Genomic DNA, 22,263 nt, shown 5'->3' with positions numbered 1-22,263 from the left:
TGTGTCCCTCGTACGCGCTCCTATAGGCCTCGGGCGTGCCGCTGGCAGACGTAAGCAGATGCCTGCTGATTGGTTCATTAAGAGGGCCAGGCTCTCAGTCAAGGTCAGCAGCCACTCCAGCAGACAGAGGTTCCCTCTCCATCTAGATGGAAATGCTAATGAAACATTTTTCATCCCCGACTGCCATGTCCCCGGCATGAACTGGACCGAACCAGCTGTCTGGAGAGGGTTATGGCTCTCTCAGTGGAGAGGAGAAAGCAGTGAGCTCAGCACATCCTGACATGTATGGGCCATTACAGGAGTCTGAGTGGAATACTGAACAGCCCCAGGACGTCCTCACACACACTGCTGGTAAAGCACCTATGGGTGGTCTGCTGGAGTCGCAGAGAAAAAGTGTGATTGAGAGGGTCTTAATTATTGAAAAAACTAAAGTTATCACTGATAAAGCCTTTAATTTATATATGTGACTTTACAGTGATAGTTCGGGTGTTTTGAAGTGTAGTTGTATGAGGTACTTATTCATAGTAGGTGCATTACTTACAGTACAATAAATTGTACAATAATCCAACTGTGCCATACGCTGTCATTAATACTGTATTTATACTGTACATTTCAAGAAATATTCGTATTTAAATTCTTAACTATACTATTCTTGCATTTATATTTAAAACACTTAATAGCTCCCTCTTCTCTACATTTTGTATTTAATTATTTACACTGTGGTTATATATTGTGTTGTGTGTTATGTGTTTGATGCACATATTTGTACATATTTAATACATTTCTAATTTCTTATTTTTATTTTTATTATTTATATTCTCTACATATATTGTAGCATTATGTACTATCTGGCTGGCAATCAATTGAAATATTTAATCACAGTTAATCACAAATAATCACATTTCTTTATCTGTTCAAAATGTACCTTAAAGGCAGATTTGTCAAGTATTTAATACTCTTATCAACCTGGGAGTGGACAAATATGTTGCTTTATGCAAATATATGTATATATTTATTATTGGAAATCAATTAACAACACAAAACAATGACAAATATTGTCCAGAAACCCTCACAGGTACTGCATTGAGCATAAAAAATATGCTCAAATCATAACATGGCAAACTGCAGCCCAACAGGCAACAACAGCTGTCAGTGTGTCAGTGTGCTGACTTGACTATGACTTACCCCAAACTGCATGTGATTATCATAAAGTGGGCATGTGTGTAAAGGGGAGACTCGTGGGTACCCATAGAACCCATTAACATTCACATATCTGGAGGTCAGGGGTCAAGGGAACCCATTTGAAAATGGCCATGAAAGTTTTTCCTCACTAAAATGTAGCGCAAATTTGAAGAGTTATTTATCTTCACTCTGGTTTTATTTCCGATTCTGATTCTGATAGATGACGGTCGGCGTGCCCCCAGCATCGAGAAACAGACACACTTAAAGTAGCGTAGTACCAACACACTTCAACGGATATACTTTTTTTTAGGGGAGCCTTTCTTTTAGGTGTCTAAAATCCGTTTTGCTGCTGCCCCCATCCAAAGCAGTACATTGCTTTGCTACCGTGCTGGTACTCCTGTCTGCTTATCCAAGCTGGGGGCGTGCCAGCCGTCATCTCTAATAATTGGTCAAATTAACTGGATTCAGTTCAGATTCAGAGTCAGTTTGATAAATTGTAGGCTACTTCTGACACTTTAAGCGGTCACTATATCTGACAGTAGTGCATGAGACAGGTAATCTGAAAAAAATCATGTACCTCTGTGTCCTCCGGTGTGCTCCAGTGCTCTTAATGTCATCTGCAAGATTTCACAGACAGAGGAAAACAGAACACTTGAATTACAATATACTGACAGGTTATTATGGAATCTTTGCCCAATGATACCAAAAATATTCTGCCTACTGCAGGTTTAAAGTGGCAGTAGGCAGTATATTTTGGCACCATTGGGCAGCTGGACAGCAGACCTCAGATCAGCTCTGACTGCTTGTTTTCTTCCGGTATGTGAAATCTTGCAGATGCCGTTAGGAGCACCGGAGGAAACAGAGGCACATGATTTTTTTTTATGTACTACTGTAAGGATATAGCGACCGTTTTATAAAAATAACTTTTTTTAATCATATTTGCTCCAATCTCGCCTACTTCAGTTTTAACTGTTAAAATCATATTTTTTATGCAACTTAATTTCCCTTTACAATGGTCTAAATGTTGTTTCAATGCCTATTGTTTGGCCTAAAAACAGTATCATGTCCTCAGTGGTAGCTACGAGCCTGAAGAAGATCTACAGTATGAGACTGTGTTTACCTGTCTGCAATATTAATGCTTGTGCTTAAGCTCCTTTAAAGCTGCCTTCGTGAAAAATCACTATTGCCCCAGTTAATAATAAATGTAAACAATATAAATATTTCAAAAGTTAGTGTTGGTCTGTGGTGGCCTCACATTCATCTCACTGTATTTTATGGTAATTTCATCATTTTATATCGATGCTATATTCCCATATAAACTCACAGTGTATCTGTGATTTGGCCGAAAATATTTGTGTATCATTTCTTTATGGATTTGATGTGTCCTTGTGTGATATATCCTTTTTGTTAGATGTACTCTGGAATAGCTTCTTTTTTTTTTTTTTATTATTTCCCCAATCACAGGAAACCCATCAGCCAATGAGAAGCGTGTTCCTTCCCAGTGGGGACAGCTCTCTCTGATCTGATCCCTGTTTTCATGCTGCAGTGGCAAATGAGGTGAAATGTCATCAAGCTTTAAAAGTTCCACGATGCTGCTTCCTGTTTCTCTGTTGAAGAGCATTTTAGCTACAAAATAAATGTCACCAAGGCCGTCAGTTTGAAGAATGCTTGCTGCAGCGTTGCTTAATGTTCAGAATAATAATGAAAATATAGAACATGTTGTTTTCATCCCTTTGTTTCTTTCATTATTTATGATCTAAAAGTACTTTTCCCACCAGGCCTGTAGTGCAATCTAAGGGGTCAGGCTCAGTATCATGTTACATAAATAGTGAGTTATGAGCCTAAGCTTCCTGTGCAGGGTTAAATAAATATATATCATAAAGATCAGATCAATAACTAGGCTCTCAGTGTGGTTTAATGACACTGAGGGGAGTGTCTGACCTGCTCTGACTCCTTTTCCATGATGATACCTGCTCACGTACATATATGAGCTGTGTGTTGTTCATACTTCATGATTTCACACTCAAATACAAGCAGCATGAACATGTTAGGATTTGTCATTTGCTAAGACACACAATATCCTAATATCAATACATTTTGACGGCTTTTCATTTTGAAAAAATGTTCCTTAGCTTTCTTCTGTGTCTGCAGTCAACAGTTCTTGTATTTGAGGATTCATAGAGGATGGTTTAAAATGCTCTCTTGGTGTATTATGGTGGAAAAGGAGATTGACTTTGGCTTCAGAAATTTCCAATTATCCCCTGCATAGAGGAAGAAATATGGCCTAAACCATTTAGGAGTGGAAACGGGCTTTACTGAATTTAACTGCTGATTTTCAATTTCAATGCACACATTTATAATTTGCACATTCTACAATTAAGGGTGCATTCAAGACTCCTCTCACCCTAATAACCATTTGTTAACCTCTTTTCTTATACAACACTGAAAAGTAGATCTAGGACAGCCATGTTCCAGGGGTCAATCATGTCTCTTAACTCCAAAATGACCAGTGTGCATTACTCATGTCCACAAAACACTGTGATGGTACGATGGTATTCTGTACATCATAGCTGGTTTGCAATGCTGATAGCATCCCCATGGTTATGCTTGCTTTATTTATTTATTCATCATCTTATGCATAATGGGTTTATTGTTGACTACGGACATTTTATGTTCTTACTACTTGTTTTATGTCTTAGTGTAGATGTGATGCCCTGAGATTTTTTTATGTGTGCTCACCAAAACAAATTCTTATCAACTATGTTGAAATAAAGCATTGAATCCAGGGTCGGCTTAAGGCCATATAGGCGGTCGCCATAGGGCACCACCTTCTGGGGGTGCATTTTCTGCACTGAGGTAACAAATAAACAAAGAAATAAAGAAATACACTTTTCACCCCGTAACTCTCATTGTAGTGAAACTGACTAAACACTTTTAAGCCAACAATATCAGGGACCAATTGATTATTTATATTATAATAAATACAGTTATTTATAAAAGAAAAATAATAATAATAATTTTTGCCTTAAAACCATTGTGGTGTCTGATGTGTGTTGCAGTTTACGGGGCGAGGGTTAGGGTTCTGGGGGGTTGAATCATAACCCCAACCCTAGAGCGGCGAAATCCCATATAGGCGGAAGTCGGATTTCGGTACCAAAAAAAGTAGATCCGACTAGAGCCAGCCATGATTGAATCTTTATTCTTGGGTCTACTTCCCGACTTCAGCCTGTCTTATCACCGAGTCCCGGGACCCTCACTAACACTCTCAATAACATTACATTATACATTAACCCAGATCTTTATTGCACATATTCTTTATATTCTTAATACAGTGAACATTTGCACATTCCTGGTCACTATTTTGCACAGTCCGTCCTCTAAATTTTAAACACTGCACAGTTCTTTTCATTAAAAACAAATATATTTCACATAAATATTTGTGTGAATTTCTATTTTATATCTAGGATCCTTGGCAGGGAGTACTTGTTTTCTCTTATTGTCACCAAAATACCAGTGCAAATTCCTTGTATGCGAATTGTGAAAACCTACAACCTGTTTGTGATTCTGGATCAATATCTCAGTGAGAATACTGTTCAGATGTGTATGCTTTTATTTTGAAATACCAGACAGGATGAATCCGGATATCACTGGTTAACTCATGTAGTTTTTGACACCGTCGGTAGCAGACTGATGTGTGTGTGAGTAATACACCAACAAACTGTGTTTAATCAACCCTACCATTCTAGCAAATAATGTCGAAGGACGACGTCCAAGACGAACATGAACCTGAACGAAATGTAAATGAACGTCTGCGCAGTAACGGTAGCCGTTGTTAGCCGTTAGCCGGCTAGGCAGCGGATAAAAACAGCGATGCCTCCCAATCTATAAATGCCAGCCTTATATAAACAGATGTGCCAGATGTGAGTCTACCAAAATAAAACGGTAATTTCCAGTGAGCTGCTTTGTGTGACTGCGCTGGTGCCGCTTCAACAGTGCTTTTATTCTGAAAAACTGTAGTCGGAAGTACTCCTTGTGCATTTCCACTAGCTTTACCTCCTCATAGAGGTTAGTTTAGATAGTGATGGGAATTCCGTCTCTTTTTAGTGAGCCAGATCATTTGGCTCCGCTCACCAAGAAGAGCCGGCTCTGTCGGCTCCCAAACGGCTCTTTGTTTTAGCACTTCTGCCTTTTATAATTCAGACAAATTTAGCGCTGTTTTGACCTATTATTAGTATGTGCGCACATATATCACTTAAATTATTTAATATGATTATGATAAACCCTATAATTTCCTGATTACCATAACTTTACATTCTGCTTCGTTTCCGACTGTCACTCATCTTTTCTGCTATTCGCGCACCGCACTCCTCTCTCTTTCTCTCCTACTCTGCCTCCTGCTCTGTACCTGTAGACCGCGCGGAGAAGATCGTCCTATCATTCTGCCTTGAATTAAGTAAAGAAAAAAAAACGTCTCTCGGAGAGGAGCCGGCTCTTATGGTACGTGTCCACAGGGGCGTTTTTTATCGCGAGGGGACGCGACACTTCCCAGCATTGGACGCTTGGTGGGCTGTCACTAGACACAGGCTGTCCCCAACTGATTGGACGAATGCTTTCCCTCCGTGGGCTGCTGCTCCCAGCTTTCAAACCGGAAACAGTATGGAGGCTCGTTTGGAAACTTTCTTCTCTTATTTCACGAAAATAGTTCACCGAAATGTGTTTCTGGAAACATTTGAGGCGAGAAATAAGCCATGCAGTTGCTGAATCTGTCTTTATTTTGGATCGACAACGTTTATTTTAAAAGATTCTCGGGAGTTTCGAGAGGCGGCGAGTCGTTTCGGACGCCCGTGATTTGCATAAAGTAGACTAGCCCTCAACTTTATGCAAATGAGGAGTGGGCGTTGTGACGCTCCGTTTCTCGAATCGCGACGCCACGCTACCAGAATGCATGCGTGGCTGCTTTCATAAACAATGAATGGGGAGCGTGGAAAGAATGGAGCCCGTGGACACGTACCATTATCGTTCACTTAAAAGAGCCGGCTCTTTGAACCGGCTCGTTCGCGACCAACACATCAGTAGTTAGCTAACGCGGGCTAGCCTGTAGCCTGTTATGGAAGCAGAAGAAGGAGCTCCACGGAGGGGCTGTCTGATGAACCGGGACTGGCTGGGACTAGTTCTGAGGCGTGATTTGGGAAGATAACGCTCCATACCGGAAGCCCGGGGGAACGTCTTCCTGAACTGACAACACAAACACCACAGAGAGAGAGAGAGAGGTGAAATCACGGGACAGCCACAGTTACAACAGTACAACATGGAGCTGACAGCTGCGGAGCGTCCGGTAATCACCCGCCGCCGTCGTCGAGTGTAGCTCTGCCGCTGCTCTGCCGCAGCTGAACCTCCACGGCAGCACCTCCGGCTGGAGCCGCGGGAAGCTTTGTTCGCGTTTTTTTTTTTTCATGGGACACAACCGGGCTTCCCCACCGCTTTGTCGTTGTTTCACCGCCGTGACAGCATCCCCCACGGAGGTGCCCGCGTCTCATGGACTCCTAACAGTAGTTTTTGGGGCTTTTTTTTCTCTCTGACGGTTCGGTGCCTCTCTCCGGCGGCGGCGGACGCGGCAGTCAATCATGTTCGCCGTGCGGATCGTCACCGCGGACTTCTACCTGGCGAGTCCCGTTAAAGACCTGGACGTCTGCTACTCTGAGTTCAGGGAGAGCGGCGTGAAGAAGGTGCCGGTGGTGCGGATATTTGGAGCAACACCTGCAGGTTAGTCAACTCTAACGTTTATTTGTGTGTGTGTTATTAACGGACGCTAACGGTGTGCTTGTTGCCGCGCGGCAGAACGCTGCATGTGAACGCGGTTCTGCACAAACGCGTCCTTGCTGTATTGTTTAGGGACATGTAACGGGTCTACCATGCAACATGTCAACAGGAAAGATGATGCAGGGTGTTGACACGCTGTACCAAGGCGGCTTGCACCGCTGTCGCTGTGCATACTGGCAGCAGCCTGCAGCGGTGGGAGTCCTCCTCCTCAGGTCCTCTCACACGGCTCGGCTTTGTTTTCCCTCCTCCTGCTCCATCATGGCATGGTGGTGGCTCTGGTCTCAGGGCTCCACATGTGGCGTTCAGGGACACTTTACATATCTTCCCCTTTATGGTGGTTCTAATGTGTTTAATATAACAACCTGTGGAGTGTGGACGGACAAGATTACCACATACATGCTGCACTCCTCTTTGAGCTCATTTTTTACAAGACAGTGGTAGATGAAAGGAAACTTTGTTCATGCAAATGGTGAAATTGAGCGTCTGCAGCAAGAAAATGGTATATATCTGTAGCAGGGATTACTGTAAAAAAGCACCTTGGTGTCAATTGTGTGCTATAGAAGACAGTACAGTCTGAAAATGCAGGAGCCATCACGACAGTACATGAATATGCAGGATATAACAATGAGTTAGACGTTGTTTGGAAATGAATGTTGCAGTGCATATTGACATTACAAGCCTATATATGGAGAAAGAGTCATGGCTTGCAGATTAAAAAAAACAAAAAAACAATTAAAAAAAAGGAGGGGCTAGGATTTAGAGTAGATTTGTGTGTTGGCTGAGATTTGGCACATGCCCTGCTCTCTAATAAACCCATTACAGCCAAGCACTCTGGGTACCTTAATCCCCACGGCGCTAAACAATAGAATCATTTCCTGCACAATGGCACAGCATTATCACCCCAGCCCAATCCTCCTGCGAATGCTGTGCCCTCTCTTCAACCCTATTTGCCAGGTGAAAACACCATTGCGGTACAGTGACTGACTGTGTATGTATTTTAGAAGGGTTAGTCTGTCCCCAGTGGGGGGGAAAATGGGAGTCAGACCGGTCCCCCCCCCAGGCTGTGGCAGGACGACCCAGAGCGGCGTCCAACAGGATGTAGCTCAGTGAGGATTAAGGGATTTCGAGCAGAGAAATGAAGGACTGTGGGTCAGGGTTAGGGTGTCAGGTCTAATTTGGTTCTGTCATAAACCTGCACGTTCGCATGCGGTTGCGTGGTTATGAGGAGGCTGCACACACACTCACACACACACTGCAGCAGAGGCAGCTGAGGTGTCTTGTCAGAGGATGGATGTTGAGGAGCGATTCATCAACACTCATTCGAGCACAATCAACCCAGTGAACACAGTGTTCCATTTCAGGCTCTAGAGTTTGGAGACATTTGATGAGACTAGACAGGATACTGTCTCTGATTTTGGTCATAATTTGATAGATATTACATATATCATAACATTTTATTCCCTTTCTGGTCTGGCCTAATTGGCTGCATTATTGTTGAGTGCCACAATTGTCTGAGCTTGACCCAATGAGTACAATCAGCATATTTGGTCAATGAATCGATTAATAATTTAGTTGATCATCTGTAAGTCATTTGATGGTTTTCCCATCTGAAACGTGAGGATTTGATGTCTTTCTTTGTGGGATTAGGAATGGAATAGCTTTGGATTTTGGACTGTTGGTCAGACAAATATATATAATACAAACAATTTGAAAATGTCACCTTGGGCTTCAGGAAATTGTGATGGACATTATAGACTAAATCTGAAAGATATGCAATTTACAGTGATATAAAAGATGATACATGACTAATATTATTAATTGATCATAAAATATGGCAAGCGATTAACTATCTGTCCATCAAATAATTGATTCATATTAACCAATCATTTCAGCCCTTACCCACATTAAAGGAAAATTCTGGTATTTTTCCAACCTAGGTTGTATTCATTCTGACTATGGGTCATGGTGACTTTGCATGTAACTGGCTGGCTGCCCTGTAAGTACATAGATCCCTAAGCAGTTCCAATAGCTAATCCAGGGGGCTACTTTTGGTGTTTACTGTTGTACTGTGACACATGTGTTTGAAATGATTTATGTAAAACTGGAGTTTGTTTGGAAAGCTGTAGGAGGCTCAAGGTGTTTCCCCTGATACACTTTGTTAGTCGTGTCTACCTAATCTCTACCTAACAGAGGTGACGAGTGCAAAGTTTGCGTGACTTTGAATTATGAAAATAGGAACATTGAATTTGTGTGTAAATCTCTGCTGAAATCACCAACAATTATTTTCTCCAAAAATGTCACTGTATCAATAATGCATTTGTGTTTTGACTTTAGCACAGTTTTACAGACAATGTGTGGAGGTATGTAGAGGAAGCGCACATCCCCTGATTGCGGTTGCCAGAACACACCCAGTGTACCACCTGCAGCATCTCATACAGCAGCCAAAGCCAACCCTAGATTCACTCATTTTGGAACGAGCTTTGTCCACTTGGCGTTTCGCCTCGCTATATTTCGGGGGGTTTTCAGCAATGTGCCCATTAGCTTTTTGGGGGCGCAGAAACACCCCGAACACAGCAGAATACACATTGTTTTGTAAGGAAAATCCAGCATGGTATACTTTTTAATGATGACACGGTTCCACTTGTGTCCTAAGACATCCAAGTGAGCCAGCATGCACAACACCAGGACCGTAGGAGAGGCTCACCTTCATGGAATGCAGCCATTGTTAATGTTATTAATTACACCCGTGCTTAATGACATGTGAAAATGGCTGCTGTGAAAAAGCTTTATAAGGAGACAACATTGTAATAGATTGATACAGGTGTGATAATCGTCATAACTACTACTTTTCTTCCATTTTGTGATAATGTTTGACCCACGTGTGTTGGCACACATTCATGTTCGATTGGTTAACATTCCCCAGTGCGTGACATTGAACGGATGTCGGTATCCCATTGGAGCTTTAAAAGCTTTCACTGACTGAGTTCTGACACAAGTATGTACACAAGCACAGTAGTTGGTATTGTTTCTCTGTTGTAAATGTGGTTTGAATCAGACTTTGCAGTAATGATAAAGTAGTGTGTGTGTGCTCAGCACAGTTTGCCTCCGCTTCTTGCTCAGTTTATGTATCACTTGTGGCGAGCCGGAGTCCGAGTTAGCTCTGCGTTTTCCAGAAATAAAATTGCATCACCATCTGGAACACATTGAAGCGGAGAGAGGGCTCTGTTTCTCTGTAGCTCAGGAACAGGCCACGCCCACCCAGAAGGAGGTACTTTACAATATTTGCTGTTGCCTTCATGGTGATTTCTGTTGTCTGGCCCGAAGGGAAGGATTCACGAGCACTTAATGTGTGTCGGCTTTTATCTCATCAGCTTGTTTACCCTGGTGTAAGCGGTCAGCGGCGCATCTGCACCATGTGGCTCTGGCTACAACCCCAGGCCTCTCCTGTCCTTCCCTGACCCAAGCCACGCACACTCCCACCAATCAGCCCTGTGTAACTCGATGCCAAGCTTCCTGCCTTTTTTCCTCCCCTCTCTTTGTTAGCATTCGGTGGCCGGCCTGCCCAAGTTGCACACATACTGTACATCGTGCATCCATCTCTGGGATAGCTCGGTATCGCATTGTGCTTATTAATAACCAACTTCCTCGGTGTGCTTGTGGTTGAAAATCTCCCAGGGAGGTAAACCGTGAGCCTCTTCTCACACTGCGAAGAGTTGCTGTTGAGGCGGCTGCAACCTTTTGAGCTTTGACAGCATTGATCTCCACCCCTCAATGCCGACAAGCTCGGGGCCCAGATGCACTGACAGGCCCTGGGCCCCACGACAGCAGGAGGCACACTGTTTTGGTTCCTCAGTCGGACATGTGCACTTGAGTGTTTATTGGCTGTGTGTAAGAGCGGAGAGGGAGGAAGTGCATGACCAATTGACCTGAATGAGGGGGGCCAAGCATGAAGCGCATGGTGGAGTAAAACCGAGGGCCTCTTCCTCTCCCCCCCTCCCCCTCTCCTCCCAGGTTTAGCTCTCTCCAGGGGAACCCTTAATGCCATCTGAAGGAATTCCTCTCGGATCCATTAATAGGATAATAGGCGGATTCAGAAGGACTCTGTGGCTCATTAGACAGAAGGTCATTGTCCCCTTAACTGTTTACTTTCCTCTCTCCCTGTCACTTACTCAGGTTCAATTATCATCCTCTAACTGCCGCTCCAGTTGCTTCTAATTACTTTATGATCGAGTGAGATGCCGATTTGTTGATACGGTGTCTCTGGAGTTGCTTTTATTTCATTATTTTTTTTTATTTAATTCTCCAGTTTTTTTTCAGGGAGCTTTCGGTTTAGGTCCTGTCTACCCGTGTACGGATATTTTTTCAAACTGATATTTGCCTCTACGTTTTGGTCCAAACACAAACAGAGTTTTAGATCACAAAAATGGAATTTTTTTTAAAACGCCTTCTAAGCTGCAGATTATTAAAAACTCCAGTTACTTTGTATCTGTGTGGACGTGGGAAACGATGACGTCCTCTCCTCATTTCGCCCGTTGGTGCTTTGTGTAATGAGCATGCGCCAGAAAAAATAACAAAGATGGCGGACTACCGGCTTTTTTTTACGTTTTGTTAGCACTGCTCGGACTAGTTACTACTTTACATTTGAAAAATGTTCCAGTCACAGGAGGAGGCCAAAGCAGGAACACATTAAACATGTGGAGGCCGAATGATGATTGAATGTGCTTTTGGGGCGATTGAAGGCAACGTTTGGAGCACTCGGAAGAGCGATGGACATAAACCTAAATTACCTCCATTTCGTCATTTATGCATGTAAAGAGACCGTTGATGACAGCAGAGTGATGACCAGGAATCCCACAGCCACCCCCCCGACCAACAACTGTTAACACAGTGACTTTAATGAATCTGAAGGAAAGGGAGTAAGAAAAGTCCTTGACCCTTCACTTGTGATCTCACTTGAGGTGACATGTAAATATCACGGCGAGCGTTTAGTCGTTTTTGCGTTCAAGTTTGGACGGCGATATTTTGTAAAACGAAGGTTGTGTGTACAGATTTTTCTTTTTTTTAAATGGAGGGGAAAATATCCGTTTAAAAAAATATCTGTATATGTGTAGACAGGGCCTTAGTCTGACGCGTGTTACATGTGATAACTGTGGGTTAACCAGACGGAAGTAGGGCCGTGTTGGCGATAGAGGGGCGTCACAAAGGGAGACTGAACGCTGCTCCACACTAATCCTCCTCCTGTGATGTTTTTGCCCACAGACAGAGGCTCAGCTTCTCGTCAGGGCTTTTTAGAAGTTGAATCAGAGGAAGGAATGTTTTACAGGATTTTGGCTTTGGGGACTCTGAGCTTCTGTTCATACGAGATCGCCTTCTTACTATATTGTTGCCTCCACTCTGACTCGCCCACACTTTCTGACATTATTAGCTACAGTACATCCTCGATTGGTTTCCGCTGTGAGTTTGTCAGTTGACTCCAGAGGTGTCCCAGTCAGTCGGCAGCAGGCACTCACACCTCTCTAGTGTTGTCGTGCTGCTAACCCCATTTCTGTTGTGTCTCTGTTGCAGGGGCATTCCAACATCCGAGGCATTTCCAGTGTGCTATCTGGTTTCAGAGAGGCTTGTCCAGACACAGTCAGGGCAGCCACAGTGAAGAGATTTAACCCTTAGAGACCCACAGAGACCTGTTTTTGTCTTTTTTACGGGGGTACAGGGGGTCTTTAGGTGGAGATAGCAGGTCAACAGTAGATGTCACATAGAAGTGGTGTACATCATCTGAAAGCTGAGAACCTGAAGATTAATTTGAGATGCAGCTCAGCACTGTGTGTTAAGTTGTTCTAGTTATAAATTAGTTCATTCATTAAAATAAGGGCTTAGAACATGATGATAGAAGTATATGATGTCCATCCCCATGCTCTATTATGTCTCATAAGTTGTTGCAGCAATTTTTGAGTTGATACCATTTGTTACACAGATTTGGTGCTAAATTTAACAATTTTTTACCACTCGAGAATTGATAAAAAATAATCAATAATCTCTCCAAAATACCACATTAAGACACCAAGACCTTGAGGAACACCGTAGAAAAAGCCATGCTTGTCATTTTGAGATTTCTGCAAGAATTGCATTTTTCGGTGATGGGATGGCGAGCACTTCTGTTGTGTAAACCTGCTCATAAACCCCCTTATTGTCAATCTAGCCAGGAAAGCCACCCATCCTCTGAATGCTCTAGGTCTCTAGGTTGTGGCTGTAAAGTTTCTGGAGGCTGTGATTATCCTAGAGGTCACCACAGGTCATTTTATACAGTGAGGTCACTGTATGGCTACTATGGGGACTAACATCATCACACATGAATACAGTTGGGCTCATTGGATCCACAAGAGTCTCAGCTTTACAGTGATACCCAATTTATGTCATTCAGGACTGTTTATGGACCCCAGTATGCAGAAATATTCAAATACATCATTTTAAAATAGGGGAAAATAACACATTTATACTGCATGCAAAAAATGCAAGTTTTTGCCCCAAACTGCATGTGATTATCATAAAGTAGTCATGTCTGTAAAGGGGAGACTCGTGGGTACCCATAGAACCCATTTTCATTCACATATTTTGAGGTCAGAGGTCAAGGTACCCCTTTTGAAAATGCCCTTCTCCAAAATGTTGTGTAACTTTGGAGCATTATCTAGCCTCCTTCGCGACAAGATAACATGACATGGTTGGTACCAATGGATTCCTTAGGTCTGCTACAGCCTCTTAAAGACAATAATGTTGGAGGGGATCACCGACGATCCTGCGGTTCTCAGAGGGTTAATCAGTAAACAGGCTCCCCTCCCTTTCACCCAGGCTTGTGTGAACAGTGTAGATGTGGGAGGAAGCTTTGTGTGTCTCTGAATACCTTGATACCACAGGTGGTCTTTGTGGTGGATTACAGTCACAGAGGCTGAATAGTTTGAGTAAAACCCAGCCAGAGGTGATGTACTGGTTCACAATGCTCATTTATCTAAATTCACTCAAAACACGTGATCAATTATCTGACAATACAAAGGTGCTAAAATGTAACTGACATCTCTACTATCAGAACGCCGCTAGGTTTACACATCTGGCGTGTTGTCGAAGCAATTGCCAGGATACTTTCTGCAACTTCATGGCGTCAGATGGAGGCAATATAGTGTCTCTATTGTGTTCTGCTGCGTGTACAGAACTGTTTAGCAAAGCCACGATGCATCCTAAACTTCGCAGCCATATTCTGCAGTTTACGAGAGTAGACTAGGACCTTGTAGTCATAACGTGTTGCCTGCTAAAGCAGCTGGCATCAGAGTAGCTGAGCTAACCAGCCACAGCCAGCATTGTCTACCTAGTGGCTGCTGGTGATGTCCCTTTGTCTTGAAGGAGCTGTGAGTGTACAGCAGCTGTCTCAGTGTCCTTGCTGCTGCAGCCCGGTCAGTCTGATTGATGGCTATAACGGCTCCCTCCGGATCCTCAGTGGGTATCCGAAGGCGTCACTGGCCTGACACTGCAGCAGTCCTCGTCCCAGATGCCCCGTCACCTCGATTCACACTGAGCCAGGTGGGACGGCTGACTTTACGTTCACATCTGTAGCTGTTGGATGTCTTTTTCCACTATTGAAAGCCTGTTCATTATTATGCAGACTCCGCTTGACCACAAGTGTTCTTTTTACGATGCTGCATCGACTCCCTCAAAGGAGAGATTCTCCTCACTTCCACTCCTCCACACAGGGAGTTCAAAGCACCTGCTCAACTGCTGCTGAAGTTTAGTGTCTTGGCCAAGGACACTACAGCAGTGGTACACACAGACAGCATCTATCTGTCCAATCTACACCGACTCCAGCCTCTCTTCACTGTCCTTTCAGCAGCCCAAGCTCCTGAGGTGTTCATCCGGCTGACTGAAACTAGAACTACCACTGGACAGGTTGCCAGTCTATCACAGGGTTAACCCATATAAACAGACAACCACATTCATGTTTGAACCCAGGATCATGTTGAGCTCTCATCTTTGAGGTCATAGTGCTAACTACTCATGCACCACAGTGCCCACTGTTGACTGAGAGACTTGATGTGGGGAAATGTTGGCTGGACTGTTGGATGTCACACACACAGGACTGTCCTCAACCAAAGAAATTCTTAGTCGACTAGCACTCTTACAATTTTGTCCACTAATCGATCCGTTGATTTAATCGACAGATCTGTAAAACTGAGTTTCTCCGCAAAGAATCACACAAAAGCACCACTTTAAATCTGGTGTTTACCAGAGATGTGCGCATAAGTTTCTTGGAAATACGTCATTCATCGTGAAAAAAAGCATAAAAAATGACTAATTGTCTAAAGAAATCTAGTGCCTAGTTCACACTACACGACTTTCAAAGTCATCACATCTCTGTACTGTTCTCACTACACAACTTGCTGTCTTGTAATCAAGAGTCCTTAAGTCGTTGTGGTTTTCACACTACATGACTGAGCGGAGACGGGAGGTCACACACTACAAAGATCTTTCAGGAGGAATCCCTGATGAGGTCTCCAAACTACGCTTAGTCAGGAAAACGCACGCAAGAAATACACGGTTAATGATGTGATGCCATACGAGAGACACATTACTGATGTTGTTGGCACATGTGTTCACAAAATGGCCTGTTTCCACACGTCCATTTATTCCTCTATGTGCAACAACAGCTTTACTCCGTGGTGCAAATGCAGCACATACAGTAAGTTCCTGTTGTTACAGGCGACCCCTCCTCCCCCCAGGTTTCCCCTCAACCCGTGTCTTGTGCTCTCATTAGCTGTAGCTCGTGGCTGGAGTCCCCGACAGGTCCAGAGATTTAGCACCGTAGATCAGTTCACACATGAGCACCGATGTGCAAGCGGTGAGCCAACGCCGATTTGCCTCTGATCTGGGGGCTTTTTTTTTCGGGGAGCTCCAAAAACTGTCGGGGAGCGGAAAAACAGGGCTAAAGTTGTGTAGTGTGAACTAGGCATTAGAGGGGGCCAGCCCTAGGACCATTGATCTTCTGTTGTCCAGTTGACATATTTTTCAGTCCAGAGTGAGGCCCCCCCCCCCTGGTTACATCAGTGTGATGGGAATAAGGGAGGTTGGTGGTGGATTGCCTGCCCCCTTTCATTCTCCCAATTTACCAGTAACCCAGCAACCCCCCCAACAAACACCCGCATAGTATCGAGCATAACAACCAGAACTGTCAATGCATCGGCACTCTGATGACAGTTATATTGCCATACTGCTGGCCTGGTTAAACACATTCTCTAAGTTTTTTTCTGAAGCACAAATACTACCGCTAATATCAGAAAGGCAGTGCCTGTCTGTCCCTGAGCCACAGCACATGCAGTGTCTGTTGATTGATGTCTACGTGTAGTAACAAGCTTGTCTTAAATCTCATTTAAAATGCAGTGCCTGCCATGTGTGTACTATAATAAGCCACTACCAGGGCGTTCAGGTCATGACAGAGTACGGCCCCTAAGGAGTTGGAGCCTTGGAGTTGTTGTTTCCCTCTGGTAGCTGAGTGCCAGGTGGCTTTGCCAGTGAGGTGATGTAATTTAGTTCATCTCCATGCCCAGGTGGATGGATGGATGGATGAGGATGCAGCTGCGGGAAAAAGCCCGTGTTTGATGTGAAGTGTCTGCCAATGCCGCTGTTGACCGGAGATTTGTAAAGTCCTCCATTCTGGCGGCGCCTCCTCATCTTTTCCAAAAGCAGGTTCCTGTAATGTGGTTCTGTGTGGTCTGAAGAGAGAGAGGCCCACGTTGGCACGTGGTGTCAGGTCAGTTCAGGTCCTCAGCTCTTCCTCTCTCCTCCTGCACCATTGTGCCCACAGAGAGAAAGGGGGAGGGGCCCCACTTTGTCCTCCTAGCTGGTGAGAGAGGGAGACTTCCCACTCTGTGCTCCCCTGGGGCCACTGGCAGTGCTGCAGGAGAACTCTGCAGTGTTTCAAAGCAGATTAAGACCTTGTTTAAAAAGAATGAAAGAATTTGGCAGGCCGAGGAAAGCTTGAATCGCTGCTGGAGGGGGAGAGCGCTTTGAACCTGCCGTGCTGTGCCATTCAGCATGGATGTTAATGAGGCCCGTGTGTGTGCGTGCGTGTGTGTGTGATGGGTGTACACGCGTGCTTGCATACACACAAAGACAAACAAAGCAATTAAGTTTTCATCTGTAGCACTGGGTATAGCTGCCAATTAGGGGGGAATAGCACTGTCTCCTGTTATTATAGGAATGCACCAGTGCTTCAGAACATGAGCTTGATGATTCATGTATTGTTGTGTAATAATGGGATTCATGGGATTGGGAACCTCTAGTATTGCTGTTTCAACTTTTACAAGAAATCAGACTTCTTAATCTTTGCTTGACCATTTTAAAGCCCGAGACCTGATCAACCATGATGGAGGACTACAGAAGTTGCAAAGTTGGTTTGTGGAAACGAGTTTTGTTGGTTATACTTTTGATAGTACACGTGGATCACTTGTGCTGAAAAATGTGAACAAATGTGCAATGCTCAATACATTACATTACATTGGAGTAGGGATGTCACAAGAACCGATACTTCATTACCAAGTCAATGCCAAAATTCAAAAAACGTGATGGTACTCTTTTTCTACCGTACGATACCTGTAATGGTCATTGGTAGGGATGTGACAGTAAGGAAAATTTCCCACCGGTTAATAAACTTGTGACATCACGCACAGCGCAATATTATTGCTTTAACTTTGACAGCCCTAGTTAGAATCTTTTCAACTTGTAAGGGCGCATCCTCACCTTAGCTTGCATTGGGGTGAATTCCGTCTGTCTTCACTCACTTTCATCTTTGCATTACACCTTTCCTACATTTGTGTTCAGTCTAAACACAGCCTTATATGACTCAACCATAACTTTCTTTGTGACATCGGGCACAAGGACACCTCAGCTTGTTTGACTACTCGCACTAAGAGACAGCTGATGAAACATCAGTCATGTCTAATAATGACCGTGGCATCTGGGACATGGTTCAGCTGTTTTGAAGGGCAGTAGCCCCTTTCACACAGCCTGTTCAAGGCGGGACTGTTGTGCCATTATTTCGCCTCGCTGTTCTGTATGAAAGGTACGGAGACGGAATGGGGGTCAGGGTTGTTCTGGCGCTGAGATGGTAGCCGGCATGGCGGGACTACACACACACACACACACACACACACTAGACGCCGACGCTGTTGTGTTAAATGTCACGCCTCTTTCGCTCCTGTGATGCCCGCATGCTATCTAAAATCCGCCGTTGTTTGGTTCAGTGTGAAAAAGCAAAGCCGTCGTAATGGCGGGTCTTCTTTACAGCAGTATTGTGGAATCTCGGTATGAAAGATTCAAGTGTTGTGATCCTCCTACAGCAAGAGAGCAAAAGCATGTCAGGGACATGTTCTAGTGTGCACCAGGCTGACTTATTGTCCATTGAAAGGTTTCAAAATACAGTGAGTTTGGACATAATTGTGGTATTTGGGGCACTATTGTCCCATAAAGTGTATCTTTAAGGTCTCTGGAGACTTAATCTGTTTATTTTTAGTGTTTTGGTTCAGGGCCTATTATGCCTGGTCCGGACTACATGATATCAGCCCGATCATAGCCCGACACGGCCGTCGTAGGGTGTTGACTCGGATCGGGAACGATAAGTGAGTGTCGTGTGCGAAAATCTATCGTTTTATCTTGTGTAGTGTATCACCTTACCGGCGCAACTGCTGCCGGACCTCGCAGTAGGATATTCGATCTAGGTTGTGTCGGAGTAAAAAACACCACCGCCGTTGCGTCTTTGCTCATAGAGCATCCCGTTGAGCGCCCGCTTTCGCTTCTCCCTGTGAATTACATTTGTATTGTTTTCCCCTGGAGCCTCGTGGGCACCTTTACGTGATCGGGCCCGGGGACTTGAGCCCCGGTAAGCCCGTATATTAAGACGGCAGTGCCGGGAAAGTGTGTATTGTCGGAACATGGGACCGACGTGTAGTCTGTCATGTGCCGCGGCCAAGTCACGACAAGAATTTATCGTCTAATCTGACATACTCACAATTGTAACAAAAATATCGTGTAGTCTGATCCTGGCATTAGTCATTAGTTATTACCGGGAATGTTAATCACAATCCAATACAACAGATATTCTTTGGTCTTTTATAAGCTCTAGATTTTCTAGATCTTTCTGCCGCATTTAGCTCCAGAGCGTATTTGCTTAAAGTCAGTACATTCCTTTACCTGTACAAAGTCCACTCTTTCTTTAAAAAGCTGTAGACCAACACCCATCGGTCTTTCTGCCGCTGTTTTTTAAAATCTGAGACTGCAGTGGGAACCAAAGGGTCTTTTGATCCATTTTTAATTCTATAGCAGTACAGTCAGTGAGGGCAGGCTTATTAAAAAGGGAGGGGGAGGGATATTCTGGAAGCCCAGCTTTAAAAATAGCCCAGCTTGTGTGTGTGTGTGTGCGTGTGTGTGTGTGTGAGAGTGTGTGTTTGAAAGGAACCAAGCTTGTGTTTGTGTTGATATCCGGCTGGTTGTTGCTGCTGTTACTTAACAGACCACCAACTCTTTTAAACTGTCTGATGAGCGTCTCCATTTGTCTTCTGTGAAACGTTTTTATTTTTATTTTTGGGAGACATTTACCACCTCTGATGTCAGAATAAAACCCCTTGTTATTCTGTCTGTCTAGACCTGCTCAGATCTCTCTGTTCTCCCACTGTAATCCGCTCCAGTCACGGCAATATCTCAGCTCCAATTTACTGTGTGTTTCTTTGTGTGTTTATGGCCGTCCCTGTGTTAGATTGAGAGTGGAGGGGTGGGAACAGGGAGGGGAGGGTGAGCCGAGAAGAAGAGCGAGCATGTGTGCGAGTCTCGCTCGCCCAATGCACCAGCCGAGCTGCCGTCCCCGCTTCTTGTGATGTGTGGCGGAGAGCGAGACACGCCGTGAATATCAAATTCCGTCGGAGCCGAGAAAAGGAGAGCAGGCAGTGCTTGGAAATCTCTCCTCGTTGTCTGGCAAGACATTGCCGCCCCTGATCAGAGAGCAATACCGGACACACACACACACACAGCATCCTTTAGCACTGTGGCAACCACTCAGCTCTAACCAGTGCTCCTCACACTCATTATTAAATCTGTCATGTGTTTTTCAGAGCATGAGATTTCCTTTTTTCCTCTATTCATTCCCATTTATTTTAAAAGAACATCTTTCTTTGTGCCATTATATCCTTATTTTTTATTTTTTTTATTGACTCCCGTTTTTCCCATCATCCTCGCTTCTTCTTTTTCTTCCTCCTCCTCCTCTCAAGGTGCTCCATATTAGATCTGCCAGCCCCACTGATATGAATCTCCTGTAACTGAGGATCTGCATTCATTGAGGCTGCTTAAAATGGGGGCACACATTATTACACTAATTTCTCCCATAATGAGCGGAGAAGAGTTTTACATAATGCGTTACATAACGGAGCACAGCATCTTCGGCACTCGCCTCCTGCTATCAAACCATCCTTCTGCTACCACGGCGTGTTTATTTAGACTCTGGCTAAACAGTTTGGTCGAGCTCCAAGCTTAAAGGTTCTATACACAGGATTCAGAGCATTAGTGTAGCAGCAAACAACTATTATCTACGTAAAGGTATAGAGGAGTAATGTCTCCCTGAGCAGAGAGTGAAGTCACTCTCCCTCTCTGTGTGTGTGTTGTAATCAGAGCTTCTGTGTGTTTTGTTTTAGGGATGTCACGATAGCAGAAATTTAGTAGTCGATACCAATACCAGTGAAATTCATGTCCCAGTGATATGTCTCCTGCTGTCTGCATATCCAGGTGAGCGAGACCCCAAGTTGCTCCCCGGGCGCTTTACAGCAGCTCACTGCTCCTAGGATGGATTAAATGCAGAGGTCAAATTTCATGTATGTACCTGTATGTATATAATGAATCTAATATAGTTTGTTTTACTGCGTCCTTTTGGATTTTAGACGCTAGTCTCGATCCCACGGGGGATCCATGTTGAGAGCCATGTGGAGGCAATAGAAATGCCCTGAACTCTGTATTGAGCACTTTTTATAGGAATAGTTTTTGTAAATGTGTTTATTTGCTTTCTTTTGGAGAGTGAGATGAGAAGGCTGATACCACTCTCATGTCTGGGCTTTAAAGACCCTGAAAATATATTTTCTCACTCTGCTTCTTCCTATGAGTGTTGAAATCCTACATGAAATGAGTTCAACTGATTCGCTTATTTTTCCATGAAAAATTTCGCATCATGACAGAAAATGTTGTGGCCGATGTGTTTTGAGAGTACCACTCTGTGTGTGTGTGTGTGTGTGTGTGTGTGTGTGTGTGTGTGAATGAGAATATCCCTGCATGTGTGCAAGTAGCTGCAGGCACCCCGAGGATTTCCCCTCTGCTGGTCACAGTCTCTGCCTCTCTCTGTTCTCTCTGTCTCTCTCTCTCTCTCTCTCTCTCTCTCTCTGCTGTACTCGGCCTCCACTCATCCTCCACCCCCCTCTCCTCCTGTCCTCCACATTCCTTTGTTTTCCTCGACATGCCGTTCCAGTTTCGAGGGTTTTCACTTTCTCTCCCTGAATCACATCAGCATTTCCTTTCATCTCTCTCCGCCATCCATCCCTCCCTCCTCCTCTCCCTCCTCACTCTCTCCTGCCCTCAGATTGTCCTGGACTGCCTCCACGGGAGAGCTGCCGCATAGCGCACAGAGAGGGAGTGTTTACAACCAGAGCTAGTTTGGTCTTTGCCCTCGCCCCGTCAACTCCCCCGACCCCTCCTCGCTGTCCCCCTCAACTCAAAGCCTCACACACCCTTTAAATCCCTCTCTGCCCTCCTCCTCCTCCTCCTCCTCCTCCTCCTCCTCCTCCTCCTCCTCCTCCTCTTCTTCTTCTTATCTTGTAGACCCACACACTCGCATGCCTGAACATCAACGTGGTGGCAGTGATTAGTGAGTGAACAAGTCAAATGGACAGGTCCTTTGTGGGGCTGGGGTAGTCCAGGGTCCTGCTGAGTGCTGGGATAACAAACCCCTTTATGTAGAGTTTTATGTGTGGTCTGTTTGAACTCCACTTGTACCTTTTACCTGCATGTATTTCTTTTTTTTGTTGGCAGTTTTGCCTTTATTAGACAGCCCATGGTGGAGATCGATACAGGGGAAAGATGAGAGAGGTGTGACATGCAACAATGGTCCCCGGCCGCAATCGAATCAGGGAAGTTGCGATTAGTATGCACCAAAACCACTAAGGTCAGCATTACACTAGAAAAGTCAGACATCAG

At 44.4% G+C, this 22,263-nt stretch overlaps 1 protein-coding gene across 3 annotated transcripts in view; it reads left to right on the top strand.

The window, feature by feature from the left end:
- The first annotated feature begins 6,180 nt into the window (after positions 1-6,180).
- The window catches only part of rev3l (REV3 like, DNA directed polymerase zeta catalytic subunit), an 84,364-nt gene continuing 68,281 nt past the window's right edge, over positions 6,181-22,263 (top strand). For 2 of the 3 annotated variants that reach the window (XM_074616084.1, XM_074616083.1), the window contains exon 1: positions 6,181-6,945. In XM_074616084.1, the coding sequence (XP_074472185.1) occupies positions 6,807-6,945 (139 nt within the window). In that variant the 5' untranslated portion in view covers positions 6,181-6,806. The remainder of the gene's footprint in view (positions 6,946-22,263) is intronic. The other variant, XM_074616082.1, reaches the window with a different exon arrangement.

The sequence above is a fragment of the Sebastes fasciatus genome, chromosome 18 (assembly GCF_043250625.1).
Source record: "Sebastes fasciatus isolate fSebFas1 chromosome 18, fSebFas1.pri, whole genome shotgun sequence".
In the NCBI taxonomy this organism is placed as follows: Eukaryota; Metazoa; Chordata; class Actinopteri; order Perciformes; family Sebastidae; genus Sebastes; species Sebastes fasciatus.
The sequence above is the reverse complement of the archived record's forward strand: the minus strand, read 5'-3'. Positions and strand labels throughout refer to the sequence as shown.